This window comes from Dreissena polymorpha, chromosome 10 (assembly GCF_020536995.1).
Source record: "Dreissena polymorpha isolate Duluth1 chromosome 10, UMN_Dpol_1.0, whole genome shotgun sequence".
NCBI classification, from domain to species: Eukaryota; Metazoa; Mollusca; class Bivalvia; order Myida; family Dreissenidae; genus Dreissena; species Dreissena polymorpha.
Window position 1 is genome coordinate 88,064,855 of NC_068364.1, and position 21,228 is coordinate 88,086,082.

At 34.3% G+C, this 21,228-nt stretch overlaps 1 protein-coding gene across 1 annotated transcript; it reads right to left on the reverse strand.

Annotated features, from left to right (window-relative positions):
* Positions 1-956: 956 nt before the first annotated feature.
* Positions 957-18,995, reverse strand: LOC127849313 (histone-lysine N-methyltransferase EHMT2-like). The gene is made up of 3 exons (XM_052382032.1): positions 18,894-18,995; positions 18,364-18,600; positions 957-1,034 (listed from the first exon to the last, which is right to left on the reverse strand). Exons 1-3 carry the CDS (start codon positions 18,993-18,995, stop codon positions 957-959), a joined length of 417 nt encoding a protein of 138 aa, XP_052237992.1.
* Between the last annotated feature and the right edge of the window lie 2,233 nt (positions 18,996-21,228).

Sequence of the window (21,228 nt, forward strand, 5' to 3'; positions counted from 1 at the left end):
CTTTATCACTAACTTAAATTGTTTGCAAATGGTAAGCACGTTAAAATCCTGAACTGATAAACACATAAAATGTACTCATCACTAAATTGAAAGTTATTACTTAATCTAAATTTATTTGCATATTCGTGCGATATAAGGTATATACATGTAACTAAGTATCGTCCTCATCATCATCATCCTCATAATCATTATCCTCATCATCTCATCATCTCATCCTCATCAGCCTCATCATCATTATCATCATCATCATCATCATCATCCTCATCATCATCATCATCATCATCGTCATCATCTTCCTCCTCCTCCTCCTCTCCTCCTCCTCCTCCTCCGCCTCCTCCTCCTCCGCCTCCTCCTCCGCCTCCGCCCTCCTTCCTCCGCCTCCTCCTCAGCATCAGCATCATCAGCATCAGCATCAGCAGCATCAGCAGCATCAGCAGCATCAGCAGCATCAGCATCAGCATCATCAGCAGCAGCAGCAGCATCAGCATCAGCAGCACCAGCACCAGCAGCAGCATCAGCATCAGCATCAGCAGCAGCAGCAGCAGCAGCATCAGCATCAGCAGCAGCATCAGCATATCAACAGCAGCAGCAGCAGCATCAGCAGCATCAGCAGCAGCATCATCAGCAGCATCAGCATCAGCAGCAGCAGCAGCAGCATCATCATCAGCAGCAGCATCAGCAGCATCATCATCATCATCATCATCATCATCAGCATCATCATCACAGCACCAGCACATCATCATCATCATCATCATCATCATCATCATCATCATCAGCAGCATCATCATCATCATCAAACAGCATCATCATCATCATCATCATCATCATCATCATCATCATCATCATCACATCATCATCATCATCATCATCAATCATCATCGTCATCATCATCATCATCATCATCATCATCATCATCATCATCATCATCATCATCATCATTATCCTAATCCTAATCCTCATCCCTCATCCTCATCCTCCTCCTCCTCTTCCCCCTCCTTTTCCTCCTGCTCCTCCTCCTCTTCCTCCGCCTCCTCCTCCCCATCATCATTACCATAATAATAATCATCATCATCATCATCACCATAATCATCATCATCATCCTCATCCTCATAATCCTCATTATATTTCCTCTCCTCCTCCTCATCATCATTATCATCGTCATCGTCATCGTCATCATCATCATCATCGTCATCATCATCATCATCATCATCATCATCATCATCATCATCATCATCATCATCATCATCATCATCATCATTATCATCATCATCAACAACATCATTATCATCATAATCATCATCATTATTATTATCGTCATCAGCATCATCATCATCATCAGCAGCAGCAGCATCATCATCATCATTATCATCATCATCATCATCATAATCATCATCATCATCATCATCGTCGTCGTCGTCGTCGTCTTTGTCCTCCTCCTTATAATCCTTCTCCTCCTCCTCCTTCACTTTATCATCATCGTCATCATTATCATCATCTCTATCGTTATTATCATCATCATCTTTTTCCTCCTCTCCTTCTCATACATTTTCATATTCATATTCTTTATTATCTTCACCATCGTCATTATATTCATCATCTTTATGATGCGTATCATCAAAACCACACCCACTACCACCAACACTCTCTCAAGTATTATTATAAAGACTACGACCATAAAGCACACACAACAGCTGATGTGTATGATGATACATATATTTACGACGATGGTGTAAGTCTAATGAGCGTGTCTGTTTAACTAACTGCTGGTTAGGAAAAGGATAATTATACTTTTTTACACTACCTTTTGTTTTAAGTATGTTAATATCGCAACACAACGTTGGTGTAGAACACGGACATTTGGTTGCGGGCTTTGCTAGTGACATAAAAAAGTGTGGATGTTCCCATGTCACATACAGTACAAAACACGTGTTATTTATGATTTTATTTACATCAAACAATATTTTTCTTAAATTAAAAATATTTGCAAACAAGCATTTGTATTTTACATAGAGTTTTTGCAAACTTGTTAAACAGAAATGTTGATCACCTTTGTGTTTTCAAATGATATAGGCATATCTCTAAGCTAATGAAGAAATTTTGTCTTACATTCTGATATATTATGAATAAATGTAAGGTACGTTGTAAAGAAAGCGTTTGCATTTATACGAGCCCGAAAGGCGAGTTGAAATAACTATCATAATGCGGAGAATGAGGAGTTTCACCAGACTAAAAATGGTGAACTGTGTACATGTTAAGTGACATAAGTGTGTTGTTTACACCTAACGTTCTTCTTTAAAATAGTATGAAGTCAATACCAAGTATACTGCGCGTAACTCTATAAAATCTCTAATAGCCAACATAAAAAACGTTGAGTGTGCCTCTCTTTACGAGATCATATTCAAATGGGACAAAGGGCTTGGGAATAACGATTGATATGGCCAACTTGTTAAAGGGTCGGCATTCATGTGGAAGGCTAACCTGCTATTCTGCTTATAAATAGACACATATTAGATGTAATTATAAGCGTGCTGATATTTTTTCAGTAAAATTCTAGCCTCTTGCTGCATGATATATCAACGCAATTTCATTGAGTGAAAACAAAGAACAACGCTTAAAAAAAATGAAATTAAGCTTTATTTTTATAGTACCTTTGTTCTTATAACGTTGCGATGAACAAATGCATACATCACATGACCGTACGTGGTCTATTTGATTTTTCCTGTTTATCAACCCTTATAACGGTCTCTTCTATCTTTAAAAATGTTAGTTCCGCTTAAATAATGGTAATATTAGTGAGCCAAACAAAGCAAAAACACGTGCAATGGTTGGCACTCGTTATCTAACGGGCAGTGTGAGGAAAAAAGTAAATCATTTCCGTGGATGGTATTGTTTATTGTTAGTCACCGATTGTTAGCAAACGATTTATGAACATATGCTATGGGGGAGGGGTTAGTTTGTCGAAGTGTCACTCAAAACTGTAGAATTCATATTAATTAAAACAAGGAGGCCCGTTTTAACAAGAAATGTAATATGTAATAAACCAATTTAAAAATTGTATATACATAAACGTTCATAAATAACACAATGTAATAACATAATATTGCGGATGTCAATAGTTTCACTCATAACGATTAATTTTGTTTTGTGTTATAACCCTGTCCCTTGCTAACGCGAATACTGTCATTGTGACACTATTAAAAAGTATAAGAATACATACTTTACTGAAAGCGCACAATGTGCATGAATCATTAAGACAACAAAAACTGTCGTGTACAATTTCATCTCGAAAGTTATACTGCGAAAACCAGAACAGAATATATTCGTTAATTTATTTCTCTAGATATTTATTTTATTTATCATTATACTAATTAGCATAGTTCTTCTGTACGATTTAACACTTACAGTCATTTGCAAACCGTCGTAGGGAATCTAATAAAACTCTTATTTCAGATTAACTTATGTTCAATTCTAATTGCTATAACTACAACGCAAATGGTAAAGGGGCGTATTTCTTTGATGCTGAGCAATTAATATCTTTTCAGATATGTTAGATCAGCCGAAATCATTTTAAACATTTGCACAAAATCCATTAAAATTGTCCTCAAATCGTATACATATCCATTCATCAATCCGTTCGTACATCCGTCAATCCGACCATTAATCCATTCATGCATCTATCCATGAATACGTATGTCGTCCTCACATCCCTTCGTCCGTCAATCAGTATAAGAATCCATTAATGCATGCACAAATCATTACATAAATCCATGATTCCATCCAATAATCCATCCATTTTTGCACGAAAAAATACATCGAACCATCCATCGATCCATCCATCAAACCGTCCATCGGTCCGTCCAGCAATCTAGCAAGCCAGCCAGCCAGCCGTTATTTTTTAGTTATGTCTCAAAACGGACAAACACAGGAATATCAGGCATCTTACGAACTATACAAATAAAACTAGTGATTTTGGATGACAATTGAGGCAAATACTACTATTATCGGGAATAAATAAATTGATTGAATAAGGTTTAATAAATAAATGAAGTAATGTTTTAATAAATAAAGTGTATTGAATATTGCGAAAAGCAAAGACAGGTGCTATAGTTTCAGTAAGCGCATTTAAAACTTACAGCTTGACACAACAGAAAATAGTATTACTATAGAACACAGTTATAGATGAAAATCGCGTGTTATTGAGTTGCTCAGTAAACGCTAATTTAATAGACTAATTTGAATTGAAAGCAGTGTTCATTAAGTCTGATTTATACTCATATTGAGTTGTAGATAAGCTGTTATGTACAGGACATTATTGTTTTTATAAAAGAATTGTCTAAAAACATATATGACTGTCATAGCACTGAAATCTATTTCGACACAAAAATCGTATTTTTTGCATCTTCGAGTGTATCATGCTTTAAGTGAAAAGTTGACAATTTATTGTGTCTGGCTTATGTTTTTCATAATTAGCTACGTAATTGTATTTAGAGAACATATACATTGTAATCCATTCGCTGCTCCTGATGGTGTCTTAGTAGTGATTACACTGACTTAAAGTATGCATTTAGACCCTACTCCCTAACCACAAACTTTGTGGAAGTCATTCCACAAAGGAAAAAAGTCAATTAAAACTGGCGAACAGGGTAAAGTATTTAACTATGTTGGTGATGTATGCAAAAATGAAGTTGAATATGAATTTGTTTGTTAAAACATGTATTAAAATCTTATTTACGTTACTACAGTTTTTAATATTTCACCTTTGCATTACGTTTGGAATGCACATTATGATTATAGATCTTAAGTTAGTATTATGTAAATTAATGTATCCTTACGATTAAACTTTATGCAAAAATTTACTCAGAAAAATGAAACGTATCAAGGGAGATAATTGCATGCAACATTCATATGAATTGACGAAAACGTTGTATGCCTTTATTTAGTGACTAGTTATGTTATGACTTTTTAGTGCAAAAACAAATCTGACAAAGTGTTCCAAACGTGTTTCACTTATAGATCAAAATCGTATTATACTTAATCCATATTTGTCTTTTTAGCATTGCTTTGCACACACGACCTCCATGACCTGTCTTAAAATCAGTATACATACTATACTATTAAATCGGAGACAACTCATTTACCGTTTTTGTACCAGCGCACTGAATTATATGTACGTTGATTCCCATCTTAAGCACATGTTTAACGAATCATTTCTATTTAATATTTAAATCGTTGTTATAATTTATAAGATTGATCACAGCGTCGATAAGGGAAATCCAATATTAAATCAAAGTATATTTTGGACTGAATGTACACGTTATGGATATCATATGAAATGGCATTGTCCGTCTTCAGAAGGTTTATATATTACATTCATTAAGTCGATAACAAGCCAGAACGCATTAGGCACGTTTGCAAAATCGATGGCCAAATTTAGATTGTCCTGTCCCCAACTCCGATAGTTTTACATCGGATCATCACACAACTTGGTGACATAATCGTGGGCATACAATCTCAACCAAGTGTAATAATCAGCCAGATTGCATGAACTACTTATTAAGAATGGTCCTTACCTTATTTGTGTTTGCCAATAAATGTTGTCAGCTTCTTGGTTTTGTTGTTTTTCTGCTTATACGTTAAGTTTTCAATACAATATTTTGCTGAAACATTATTATATATCTAGCATGCGTGGAGCTTGAGATGGTAATTGGGGCTTAATGTGTTAAGGTCAAGATCACTGTAACTAAAAATAGAAAAAGTTTCCGCTAAATAACCAACTTTTGTATGGAGGTATTGCATACAAAGGTTGTGTGTAGGAAGCTTTCAAGGAGATCTAGCTTTTTGAATATGTAGGTGGTCAGATTATATTAAATGTCACGTGAACTAAAATATAACTACGGTTCTTCTCTATTACTTATTATTATCGGAAGTAGGTGTCGAACGGTAACTGTGTTAGTAGGTACCGTACTTGCAGGCCTATCTTATGATGGATTTTGGTGGCAGTCAGGTTAATGTCTTTGTCATTATAAAAACAAACAGAAGAGCAGTTCCATAATAATCAATGGAGTTTGATGTGGGGCATTTCACTTAATGACTGTTGCTAAAATTGCAAAATGACATATATTGATGAAGAACGTATACTAACACATAGTGCGTTCGTAGCTTACCTGCCAATCTAACCGTAAATTGTGCATGTATAATTGTAATTAAATCAGATTTATAGTGTATGTGTTAAAAATCTGCTATCATAGAATGGATATGTTTCATGTTGTATCCGGTTGCAGATCACTATAATCCAGACCTTGTTAAGGGCGTTATTTGTGACACTTTTTAAACTGAATACATTTTGCACTGCATAATCAATTTATATGCGTTTCTGTTTAAACATAAACAAACTAACTTTTTCTTAACCTCCAAAGTGTAACAGGAAGACGTTTGTAGTTTAAACAGATGTTAACATCACAGTATAGCAATCAAAATAAACTATTCAATATAATCTAAGGATCACAATGATCACGATTATTCCTTTTCATATACTAACAGTCTTTACTTGTTCATGTGCATTTAGATATTCTGATGGCATTGAGGTTAATGTGCATGGCTTTCGTAAAATGATATCGCTCTCCATATGTTAAGTTTGTGAAATACGCGCCCTATTTTCATTTACTCAAATGATTTACTTGCCTTGTGTTGTATGTTGTTTTAACGCACACCAACTGTTTTTCAAAAGCAGTTACTGATTCACTGAAGTAGTTAATTAAATAATAAATCGCCAGAAGTGAGTAGTTATCAAACAAACAGAGACGACTCGAGACGGGACATCTTTACTTTACAATGATATATTAAATTATTTTACTGAAACTAAACGTATTTGAACAGAAAACATTAACTGCATATTAAACGAATGCATTTATTCAAAACGACATTAACATGTAATCGACGACATTGTTTTTTTTTAACAAGTGGTTGTAAAACGCAATCGTTCAATGCACTCCCGGCCACAAGTACTAAAATTATTCTGGATTACATGGAGAAATGTGCGCCTTGCTCAAGAAGAGAATCTCAAGTTAATTCATAATAAATTAAATCATTCTCTATCTGCAAACATTATACTTCGCATTTTATAAGCGACTATAAACAATCTTTCGGAAATACTTTTTGGATTGATAAATAACACACATTATTAAAGGTTCCGACTAAAAGGTACCATAAGAGAAAACATTTTTTTACTTGTTTTTACTTTTTGATTGCACTTCGCAATTGATGATCAAATAAACGTTTCCTTTTCCTTTTAGGCGATGCTAACTATTCAATGCACAATTGTTCACACGACACAGAGACACGATACTTTAGCAACAAATTCGGGTCAATCTGTCGGATTCGTAATATACTTAGTCGTTATAAACTTATTGCAATAATTTCATTGATTGCACTAGTATATATTATGCATTGATTTTATGAAATTTATCTCCTTCATATTCATAAATCGGATTTAGATATAGAGCATAGCATTTTTATTATACAAACGCATAAACTTACCGAATCAATCGCTTGTAAATAATTTACTTATTTGCAGTTAAATTCTGCATATCAATACACACTACACCTATAGAACATTTATTTTGTACAAAACGTCATTATTTCTTTAAAAAAACAATATAATTTTCGAACATTTGAAGTTTACAGTGCTAATTGAAAAAAAATGTATTTGTTCATTTATTCATATTATAGAGATTGTAAATGCAGTTCTTTTTTTACGTATTTCTCTTGTTTACGTGTCACATTTTTAATAGTATAATAATGCAATAAATGTTTATAACTTGGAGGTATAAATAATGCATATAAGCAAAATTCTATATGAAGAGAAGTGGTTGCAAAACGTATGGTTAGACAACTGCTCACAATAAAGTAGCTATTTAGGCAAAGCAAAATTGCGGAATAATATCCGGAGTACAATAAGTACTTATTTACTTAAACTTTTCACAAATTGAGTCTCGGTCATTACGCTCCCACATGTTTTATGCGATTATCAATGTTATGATGAATTTCATCCAAAAGATATCGATCGACAGCTATGGCGAAAATAAGTCATAAGCAAAAAAGAGACCCTCTGTCGAATAATGAATATTGTAGCCTGATTAACAAGAATTAATTAAATTGGATCCATTTAATTTCAGACATTAACATTCATATGTTCAAATATGAAAATGTAGTTTTAATAAAAAAATAAATCAATGAGGATGAGATTCGAATTCACGCGGGTAAACTCCAATCCATTAGAAGGGCATCGTCTTAACCAGTCGACCACCTTGTTTACCAAATGAATTGTATTCAATGACATTCATAAATACAAATATTGATTATTAAATAAACATTTTACATATAGCTTAAATATCTATAAGGAGTAAATAGTGCTTAGAAAATACACTAATTCATAAGAATATAGTTTTAATACTCGGTGAAAACACGATATGTAGGGTGCGATGACATTTACCGCGCCAACCCATGTCACTAGGTAAACCTCCGCTCAGAGATTTGACTGGGACCAGCATAGCTGGATCAAATCCATGCCTTCATAATCAACCCCAATCTCCACGCAAAATTGTCGTTCCATGCTCTCACATACAATCTCTGCCATCACAAGAAAATTTTATCAAATTAAGTGGGCTTGTTGTTGTTATTGTTTACGTTTTATATTATGAAAAGCAGTATCATTTTCTTTTATATTTTGATAAAAAGGCATAGGTTAGGTTCATTAGAAAAAATAAATAACTTAAATGAGAAAACAAAACGATAAAACTATTGTACCACGTTGTTAGGCTTTCATCACGTTGTTGATTATGAAGGCGGGAATTTGATCAAGCTATGCTGGTTCAAGTCCAATCTCTGCGAGGAGGTTGAATCAACCCCGTGAGTAAAGCCTCGAAACGTGGTGCAATAAGTTTACCATTTTGTAATCTGTTTACTTAAATTTAGGTTAACAATTGTATTATGAACCTTAATTATTAGTTTTTTCAAAATATAAAATGAAAATGATACTACTTTTTATAATACAATACAACAACAACAAACATTCCTGCAAAACCTAGTAGAATTTTCTTGTGATGACAGACATTGTTTGTGAGAGCAAGACTCTGGTAGGATTTTCTTGTGATGGCAGACATTGTATATAAAAAAAAGGAACGGCAACTCTGTTTGGAGATTGGCAGACAACATGACAGACGCGTGTTTTGAGATCGCCAAAGCAGCCCTTGCATTTTATGAAAAAAAATAGCACTTGAACGCGGCCACCTGATGATTGACGCATAGTTGATATGCAAAATAAGATTAACGCAGTACGTTGCGGTACTTCATAGGTATGTGACGTAATAGCCACACATTACACAGTTAAAAAAATCAAGTTTTTTTTACTTACATCCAAATACGATCAAGTGAAAAACAGAATAATAGGTATTGAGACTGAAAAATAATCGCTTTTCTTAAAATAAAAACACTAATTCATAAGAATATAGTTTTAACACTCGGTGAAAACACGATTTATAACATAAACACACCCACCACTTTCATCATCATACCATCATCACCATCACCATTATCATAATAACAGACACAAATATTTTCATCAATAATTTATCATTTGTATTATCATCCTTATCACAACCAGTATCATCAGAAATATTATAACACCACCATAATTGCAATCACTACTATCATCGAAACGTTTACCAACAATATCATAATGTCAGTCACCAGCACTTAAAAATATATACTTTGACGTCTTTCATCGTCATCATTTGCAAAAGTGCCATCACCATCATCGTCAAAACTACAATCAGCAATACAATACACGCCTAAATCGTCATCCTCTTTACCACCACTCACAGCATTACTATTTTAACGACTATCAGCTTTACCATCACAACCACTATCTGGATTACTTTCACATCGCTATCTGATAGCATTACTCTCGCTCCACTATCAGCATTACTATATTAGAAACTCAGCCTTACTATCACACCAATATCAGCATTACTATAGCCAAGTATATCAGCCTTACTATCACACCAATATCAGCATTACTATAGCCAAGTATATCAACCTTACTATCACACCAATATCAGCATTACTATTTCCGGGTATATCAGCTTCACTATCACTCATCTATAAGTATTACTATTACCAATACAAAGAAGTGAAACTCCAGCTGCTGGAGCAGTATTGAATTTTCATTAAAAACAATTAGTTGGTCCTTTATTTAAGGCAAGTGACCGATTGCCCAAACAGTACAAAACAGCACAATACAGCACAATACAAACCAACATAAACACAAAATAGCATTACGATCACACCACTATCAGCATTACTATTATCAACTATATCAGCCTTACTATCGCTTCACTATCAGCATTATTTTACCAAATATATCAGCATAAATATCAAACCACTATCAGCATTAATATTACCATTTATATCAGCCTTACTATCATTCCACTATCAGCATTATTTTACCAACTATATCAGCCTTACTCTAACTCCACTATCAGCATTACTATATCCAACTATATCAGTATTACTATCACTCCACTATCAGCATTACTATTACAAACTATATCAGCCTTACTATCATACCGCTATCAGCATTACTATAAACAATTATATCAGAATAGCTATCATACCACTGTCAGCATAACTTGCAAATCACTATCAGAATTACTGTCACACCACTATCAACATTACTATCAACACCACTATTAGCATTACTTTCGCCATAACTATCACCATAACTTATCTTACCTGTATCTACTTTACTTACACAACCATTATCAGCATAATTATCCCCACCATTATCCGTTTAACTATTACACCACTGGAAGCATTACCATCAACACTAATATCAGCATCACTATCAAACCACTATCAGCATTACTTTTACACCACCATCAACATTACTATCACACCACTTGCAGCATTTCTATCCCCACCGTTATCCGTATAACTATTACACCATTGAAAGCATCACTATCGCCACCACTATCAGCATTACTATTTCACCACTATCAGCATTTCTTTTACACCAATATCAAAATTGCTATGACACCAGTATCGACAGTACTATCAAACCAATACCAACATTGCTATCACACCACGATCAACATTACTAGCACTCCACTATCAACATTACTATCATACCACCATCAGCATTGCTACACCAAACACTATCAACATTATTATCCCCAACACTATCCGTATAACTATTACACCGCTGAAAGCATTTTAATCACACCAGTGTCAACATAACTATCACACCACTATCAGCTTTACTATCACGTCACTGTTAGCATTACTTTCATCTACACTTTCATCTTCACCATCACTAAAACTATCATTAACCTAAATCCCCACCAATATCATAATAACCATCACTGCCATGATCATCGGCATTAACTCCATCAATACCAATACCATTCTTTTCGTGAACATAATAACTTGTATTGACATCACAATCAATATAACCTTTACCGACACTATCATCATCACCATCATCGCCACTACCAACACTTAAACATCACAATATATAGTATCATCATCGCGGTTATTGTGATCGCCTATGCTATCAGCATCACCATCACTGCCATCATCACCCCTAATACTTACAGCACAACTACTGTCCTTATCACCATCACTATCATAGTCATCATTGTCATAGTCACGGTTAATTGAAATTTTGTTTCATTTTACAGGCACTCTACTCGTTGCTATACAATCAGTTCCACGCTCTCAAAATTGCATTAAGATTCTAGGCGTGTTCATTAGCGCATTATCGATCTTCATTTTAAGGTGTGTTGCTCTTCTTACATGATCACCTTAACATATAGATAAACGTTTAAATAACTAATACCTTTCGACCATTAACATTTAAGGATACACAGTTTCAGTCGTTCAAAATTGCAAACGAGGAAACATCCTGAAATGCGAAATACCGTTGTATTTTGAAACCCGCTCAAACGTGTCGACCGAATAATAAAGCAATATGCAAGATCACATTGTGTATGGTTATTATGATATTTTGTCAAACTATTTAATAACCTTGTTCACCAAAATCTGAAAATTTCGTTTACTTAGGGCAAGCAGTGTTACAACCCGTTTTGTAATAAAAACCCGAATTGTAATAATTATTACAAAGTGGGTTGCGATGCATTATTACATTTCGTTTTGACAGTAACAACCCGTTTTGTAAAAAAAAACGAAATGTAATAAATTGTATTATGTCCATTAAATCAGAGATACAGACTTTTTTAGAAGTTATTTTCATGTTTAAATTAGTTTTAGAGTAAGTATTGACTGTTCCCCCGACCTTTGTTCTTATAGACTCCATCAACAAATCATGAATGTACTAATTTATTACAAAGTGGGTTGCGATGCATTATTACATTTCGGGTTGACAGTAACAACCTGTTTTGTAATAAAACCCCGAAATGTAATCAATTGTACCATGTTCGATAAAGTCCCAGATACAGTCTTGTATAAAGTTATTTTCAAGTTTGAATTAGTTTTACAGTAGGTATTTACAATGCCCCAGACATTGGTTCTTATAGACCCCATAAACAAATCATGAAAGTAATAATTTATTACAAAGTGGGTTGCGATGCATTATTACATTTCGGATCGACAGTAACAACTCGTTTTGTAATAAAAACCCGAAATGTAATCAATTGTACTTTGTTCGATAAAGTCCCAGATACAGTCTTGTTTAAATTCATTTTCAAGTTTAAATTAGTTTTAGAGTAGGTATTGACACTGTTTAGAGTAGGTATTTAGAGTAGGTATTTAGGGCAGGTATTCCCCCGACCTTTGTTCTTATAGGCTCTATCAACAAATCATGAATGTAATAATTTATTACAAAGTGGGTTGCTATGCATTATTACATTTCGGGTTGACAGTAACAATCCGTTTTGTAATAAAAACCCGAATTGTAATAAATGTAACTAAGTGAGAAAAATTCCGTGATACAGTCATTTTTGAAGTTATTTTCAAGTTAACATAAGTTTTAGAGAAGGTATTGACAATTCCCCCGACCTTTGTTCTTATAGACTCCATCAACAAATCATGAATGTACTAATTTATTACAAAGTGGGATGCGATGCATTATTACATTTCGGGTTGACAGTAACAACCCGTTATGTAATAAAACCCCAAAATGTTATACATTTGCCCATGTCGTATAAAGTCCGATATGTTGATATGTTTTGAATTTATTTTCAAGTTTAAATACAATTTTGATAAGGAAATGACAATTCACCCGACCTTCGTTCGTGTAGACTCTATAACAAAATCATGAATGCAATAATGTATTGCAAAGTGGGTTGCGATGCCTTATTACATTTCGGGTTGACAGTAACAACCCGTTATGTAATAAAACCCCGAAATGTTATAAATTGTCCGATGTCCGATAAAGTCCGAGATATAGATTTGTTAGAATATTGTTTCGTGTTTAAAAACAATTTTCAGTAGGAATTGACTATTCACCAGACCTTCGTTCTTATACATTTCATCAAACAAACATATATGTAATAAATTATTACTTGGTGGGTTGCGATGAATTATTACATATCGGGATGACAGTAAAAGTTATTCAAACGATCTGCGAAAATATTTTTATATTTAAATATAGCGACTGACCAAATTATTTACGACGACATACATGCGTTTTCAATCTGACTTAATTCGTCGCTCATTGTGCATATATTTGTAAAGCGTCTGTACTTTCAGTTTCTATAACGATGCGAAAAATAAAAATGTATAAGAGAGGTAGAAAGACGTCCTCGATTGTTGCGCCAAAATATCAGTTGACAGTTAAAAAGATATCAGTTAACAATAGTTTTGTTTTATTTAAAGTGTATATAATGGACAGTTTCAAGGATTAAAGATGTTATGAAACATCAGTTTATTTAAGTTAATTATGATAGTTTACAGTTTTATTGAATCAATACACGTGTGCAGCTTCAACAGAAGTTAAGCAGCAATGACTTTCAGGTATGCACTTTTATAACTCATTTCACTCTATTTCAAGAATGAAATCCCCCTATTTTTTAAAATCAATGGGTGAAAACCCCATTTCACAAATAATTACCTGGGGCACTGTAAAAACCATAATATAAACACGACAATAGCCTTCTAAGTCCTATGATAGCCTACGAATCTTCGACATAATTCTACGTCGAATACACATTGTAAACTTCTAAAAGTGTAAACGTAATGTTCAAATCAAAGTAAGTAAATTACCGCCTGTAATCAGCCAGTGCTCATTTTCTAAATATAAGTAAACACGAAAATGCACTATGGAAACTTGTAGAACAAAATAATTAACCCGTTCTTACCTGTAAATTTACATCAAACTTAAAAAATCCTTGCCTGGATACGTTCTGCTCAATAAAACGGGGCGTATTTGAGAACTTTGTACCTAAATCACTTGTTGCAATAATACAACTCCCAGCTATTGACTTTCCGCGTCGCTCGAATGTATTTAATAAAGGTTAGAGCATTCAAGAAAAAATACCTAAATCACCTGCTCGTTATCATTGTGTTTAGGTTACAATATACTAAACAACGAACACACCAACACTCCCGGCCAACGTACATACCAACACCCCGGCCAACGTACACACCAACACGCCGGTCAACGTACACACCAACACTCCGGCCAACGTACACACCAACACGCCGGCCAACGTACACACCAACACTCCGGCCAACGTACATACCAACACTCCGGCCAACGTACACACCAACACTCCCGGCCAACGTACACACCAACACGCCGGCCAACGTACACACCAACACGCTGGTCAACGTACACACCAACACTCCGGCCAACGTACACACCAACACGCCGGCCAACGTACACACCAACACTCCGGCCAACGTACATACCAACACTCCGGCCAACGTACACACCAACACTCCCGGCCAACGTACACACCAACACGCCGGCCAACGTACACACCAACACCCCGGCCAACGTACACACCAACACGCCAGCCAACGTACACACCAACACGCCGGCCAACGTACACACCAACACTCCGGCCAACGTACACACCAACACGCCGGCCAACGTACACACCAACACCCCGGCCAACGTACACACCAACACGCCAGCCAACGTACACACCAACACGCCGGTCAACGTACACACCAACACTCCGGCCAACATACACGCCCGATCAGTGGAATAAGTGTCAGGATATTTGCAGAATCTGCTGTTGTTTAGTTATATTTTAGTGAATACAATTTATTTATTAACAAGTATGTTAGTTTTTGTTTTACAGCCATTTTAAACGCTTTAGGACAGACCGACAGACAAACAGACCGAAAGACAGACAAGTTCACTCCTATATACCCCCCCCCCTAAACTTCGTGTGTGGGGGTATAATAAGGTCGTTTTATTTGTCTATGTTTCACATTCAAAATGATTGAAGTGGACATACTAGTACTAGTATATGCAAGGTTCGTTATATATTTGAAGACAGATACAATTGCCATTGATGTGGTTTTGTTGCTTAAAGGGATCTTTTCACATTTTGGTAAATTGACAAAATTGAAAAAAGTTTTTACAGATTCGCACATTTTCGTTTTAGTTATGATATTTGTCAGGAAACAGTAATACTGAACATTTACCATGGTCTAATATAGCCATCATATGCATCTTTTGACGATTTAACAACCTGAAAATTAAAAAGTGTTGCAACGCGAAACGATTGAATAACTTGGATAGTTCCGTTGTTGTTGTGAAACTACGAAGATTGCTTATATAAAGTAAAAAATACGTCACTCATATATACTTGGCAGGGTGGCCGATCGGTGTAATTGGTTTTTACTCCAGGACTCCGGGGGTCACTGGTTCGAGCCCTGATGAGGGCTACTTTTTTCAAATTTTTTAATTTTATTCTTGATTTTTTACTGGAGCTTTTTCGATCCAATGTTTACATTTATCATTATAAAGCATTTAATGACAAACTTCAAAACATGCCAATATCTGTGAAAAGGCTTTTTTTGTCAATTCTATGTTCAAAATAACATAACATAACATAACATAACATTTATTCGGCATTAAATAGCATATTGCAAATTTATAGCCTATACATTGTTATAGCCTTTGTTTGAGATAGCAAAATCATGGTTCATGTATTTGAGAAGTAAAACACAAAATGATGTATACATATAGCGGGTAAAACAAAAAAGAAAAAAACATGTCAAAATCATTCAAATAATCGAAATAATAAGTCATTTGCATAATGAATATATAATTTCGGTGGTGAATTTCATTTACAAAAAAAGTTCTCATTGTTTAAATGATCGAATATATTTTCAATGCTGGATACAATTAAAAATTTAAAAATTGTTCAATTACACAGACTTAGTTAAGTAACATTATTACGTAATGCTTATGCTTAAATTACAAAAAATAATTAGTAGATTTATTTAGTCATTTAGCATTAAACATATGTTTGCTGTCTCTTTTAAGTCAATTTGAATATTCTAATTGATAATGGTAACAAAACAATTACCTTTAGAATATTCTAGTAATATACTAGAGTTATTCGAGTTCTATCCTTTTCGTATGCCATTTTTATTTAAAATTGAGTTAAATATATATAATAATGTTTATTTGACACTGACATATGTAGAAGACTAATGAATTGATCTTCCTGTTTGAGTAAGCTTAGCTACATAGCGGTTTACATACAATAGAAATGGGCCTTGCTCTGTAAAAAGGAGTTTAATGCATGTGCGTGAAATGCCGTCCGAGATTAGCCTGTGCAGTCCACACAGGCTAATAAGGGACGACACTTTGCGCATTTATGATATTATTCGTTTCAATAAATTCTCTTCTTAGCAAATATCAAGTTTAGGTGGAAAGTGTCGTTCCTGATTAGCCAGTGCGGACTGCACATGCAAATCTTGGACGACACTTTACGCACATGCATTAAACCCCCTTTTCACATAGCGCGGCTCATATGTTTTATTGAACATATCGCACTGAAACAGACGCCATGCCTACTATTCAATTCAAATTTATTCAGGTACAAGATCAAGGTACAAAATATCAATAATACAGATAAGAACCTATACTAAAACAAATATGGTAAAGAAATAACAGTGTACACATATATATTGATTTTGCAGACCTGGGATAACCCAATAATGTAAAAGTACTTATTTCCATTGGGGTCCCTTATCTTAAGCAAACAAGAAGTACAATGTTACAATATACAGAAGTGAAAAACCACAAAACTTGTGTGAACAAGTTTTTAAGACACCATCTCAAAAAAATAAAAATTTGGAAACGCAAGGCAGATAAAGGTGCGGAACGGACAGTCTCACACGCACACCCTAATTATACCTTGCTGTCAATTATATTTAAGCACATAACACTGTTTATTAAAAATAGATCATTGTTTAAAAATTAATATAATATAAGAACTAGACGATATAGTAATTCTGCACCTGAATATTTATCACAGAAAAACGAACTAATAATAGCAATAAAAACATAATATACAACATTCAATAATAAGTAGAATCAGAGTTTTCTCTATCACGTGCAGACTTGTTTAAGTACCGTTTAACATCAAGTTTGAACCCCTGCTTAGATTTGATCGCTTTTATGTTATTTGGCAAGGCATTCAAGTCATGTATGGCCGTGGAACAAAAAGTTCCAGATTCAGAGCCAGACGATAGTGGGACTTTAAAGTGATATGTACTAAATCTTGTTCTGGAGTGAAAAGATGATACTCTTACAAATTCATTTTCAAGATATTTGGGGGCCTTACCATTGTAGATATTAAAAACATGATTTAACCTGAGCTGGCGAGCTCTATCATTGACCTTGAGCATCTGAACGGACTCAAGCTCGTTACAAGTAATGCTAGTTCTTGACGGAAGGTCTAATAAAAATCTAATGACCTTATTTTGCGCCACTTGTAATTTACCCTGTAATTTCTTTGTTAGTCCAGCATACCAAGATGAACAAGTGTAATCGAAGTGACATTGTACCAATGCATTTGTAAGTGTTTGTTTGGTCTGAAGACTGAGGTTTTTACAGTGTCTATATAAAAAATTCACTCTAGAATTGACCCTTTTGACTATATTGTCTATAATTGCTTCACAATTTAAAGTGCAATCAATAGTTAGGCCAAGGTATTTTACTTGGTCCTGAGATGGTATCGTGTTACCATTACAGCTTACATGAAAATTTCGAATTTTCTTTAATTTCCTTGCAGACCCAAAAAGCATACATTCGGTCTTGCCTAAATGTAGGGATAACTTATTATCGATTAACCAAGTGGAGCAATTGTCCATAACCCGAGAAAGTTTATTTGAGATGGTCGCAGAATCTTTATGTGCAAACAAGATAACGCTGTCGTCTGCGTACAAGATGAGTTTGCAGTCAGTGTCTATACATGTGGGCATGTCCTTCACGTAGCAGAGGAAGAGCAAGGGGCCAAGAATGCTTCCTTGAGGAACTCCGCATGTAACTTCAAGGCTGTTTGAAGACACCTTGTTAGTGTGTACTAGTTGTGTACGGTCAGTCAGATAGGACTTAAACCAATCAATAGATTCCACTCCTAACGCATGTAGTTTATTATACAGTATTGAATGGTCTACCGTATCAAATGCTTTCTGTAGATCGAGTAGCACCATCCCAGTATAAAGACCCTTAGCATGATTACCTTTTATAAAGTCAAGAAGATGAATAAACATGTGTCTGTTGAATATTATGACCTAAATCCTGACTGGAATTCATACAGAAGGGAATTTACGGTAAAGAATTTTGATAGCTGGTTGTATATAGATCTTTCAAGTATCTTTGAGATTACACTAAGAATACTAACCGGCCTATAGTTGCCGACTTCGAGAGGACTTGACTTTTTGTATATTGGAGTAACACGAGCTGCTTTCATATCATCAGGAACCACGTCTGAGTCAATGGACATGTTAACAATGAAAGTGACTGGGATTTTGAGTACAGCAGCACCATCTTTCACAAATCTAGCAGGGATTCCATCTAACCCTGTACTCTTTGACGCATTTAACTTGCACAACTTCTTATATACAAATTCTTCTGAAACATGCTTTATTATAAAAATCGTATTTTCAGATTTCTTTTTACAATAATAACTTTTAAAAATATCATTTCCTGTAGTAAAAATATGTTTGGCACTAGGTAGTTTGTCAACTAGACTTGAGGCTACTGTCGTGAAAAACGTATTGAAATGATTGGCAACTGTAGACGAGTCATGGCATATTTCATCATTAATATTGAAAACAATATCAGAACTGGATTTGGTTTTGGTTTTATAACCAAGACTTTCACAAGACTGACTGTTCAGGTCTAGTAAAACATTACGTCGGGCCAGTGAACGTTCAGTTATGTATACAGTCGGTCTCGTGTAAACTTTACATGTTACTCTAATTGTATAATTATACATGCTTCTGCATTATAAAAATAATTATGAACACTGATTAAATGTTAGGATGTTATATTATTATTATCCTTGATTCAGCAAAAGCAGGGCCTTAATGAAACAAACATAGTTGTTAATTTTTACAAAGGTTAAGTTGAACAAAAAAACATGTAAGGTTGTAAATATCAAAGTTTTAATACAACGATATTCATAAAATATTATTTAAAGCTATTGATTACACGACGTTGTCGCGAATTGACTAGCAAATAATTCTAATCGGTGCTACAAATTGATAATACGATCATTAATTGTTTAAATTTTGCATTGTTACGTTTTCCTTGACGTGAATTTAAAATGAGTTGCACACGGAAGGCATCTTTCAAACTTCCATTCTTAACGTAGTACTAATTGCCTGTTACTTTCAGATAAATGTAGTCGAGGTTACTGCTATGTTTTTATTAACGTCGTTACTTGGTACACATCGAGCGTAAATTATAGTTTTCAATTATGACATGTAAATGTGTTTCATCATCCTAAGATAAGTTAGGAAATTGCAATATAAAGGACCGACTTGTTCGTAAAATTGTTCACAAGTAGCCTACAGTATACCTACATTTCATTAAACACGGAGTACGAATACAATTACAACATTGATTAAATCAAATAAGTCTCGCTCTGTGAAAGGGGGGTTTAATGCATGTGTGTAAATTTTCGTCCATTATTAGCCTGTGCAGTCCGTATAGGCTAATAAGGGGCGACACATTCCGCATGTATATTTTTAATTGAAGAAAGTCGCTTCATGTCAAAAATCCAGTATAGCCATTAAGAGTCGTCCTTGATAAACCGTTGCCGACTTCTAATACCACAGAGTGGTGCAAACATTTTTTTGTATTAATTGCCTTGACCAACATTTTTTGGGTAAACTCTGCTTATAAACAATTGTATTCAATAATATTGTTCAATTCTGGATACAAAATTTATAATGCATCAAGATTAAGTATCGTTTTGTGTTTCAATTGTATATAAAATATTATAATATAAAGTAATAGGAATTTCTATCAAATTAGTATTACTAATTCATTCGCTACATGAATAATCAGTATTTGACCGACGTTAACCTTTACCTGAAAGGAATTTCAAAAATCAAAAGTTGTTAGTTCTGTAAAAAGTTTGAAACTCTTTCGCAGCTATTTATAGAATGTACCTTATTTAGTACCCTCGATAAAACTCTTATATATTTGTTAAATATTGCCTCAGAATCAAAAATCACTCTTTCTGAAAAGATGTTTAGGTTTTTTGATTTTAAAGCAGATAGTGCTGGACATAATTACACAATTTTAGTGATCTTATCTATTTCCAGATTTGTTATTTGGCATTTGCAAAATCAAACAAAACATCATAACACATAGTTTAAAGTTATCGATAGTCTTACTATGTTTTTGTCATTATTTAGATTTAGATTTTTTTGTTGATTTTAAAAGATTGAATTACTCTCAATTTGTTGAATCATGGGGATTGTATGATATTATCGCCCCTGTCAATAATGAACTTGTTTTTGGGGCAGATAGTTTTGTTGAATTTTATGTTAAACGATTAAAATTGTAATTGTATTACTTTTGAACATGATTGATGTCCCATTCAGCCAGGAAATGTTGAAACTCCTGGGAACTGTAATAGCTAACGCCATCAGAGACTAATCTCTTTGGTGCTGTTTAAAGTGATATTATGGGCATTTTTCACTGTTGAATTGAGCTGAAAAGAC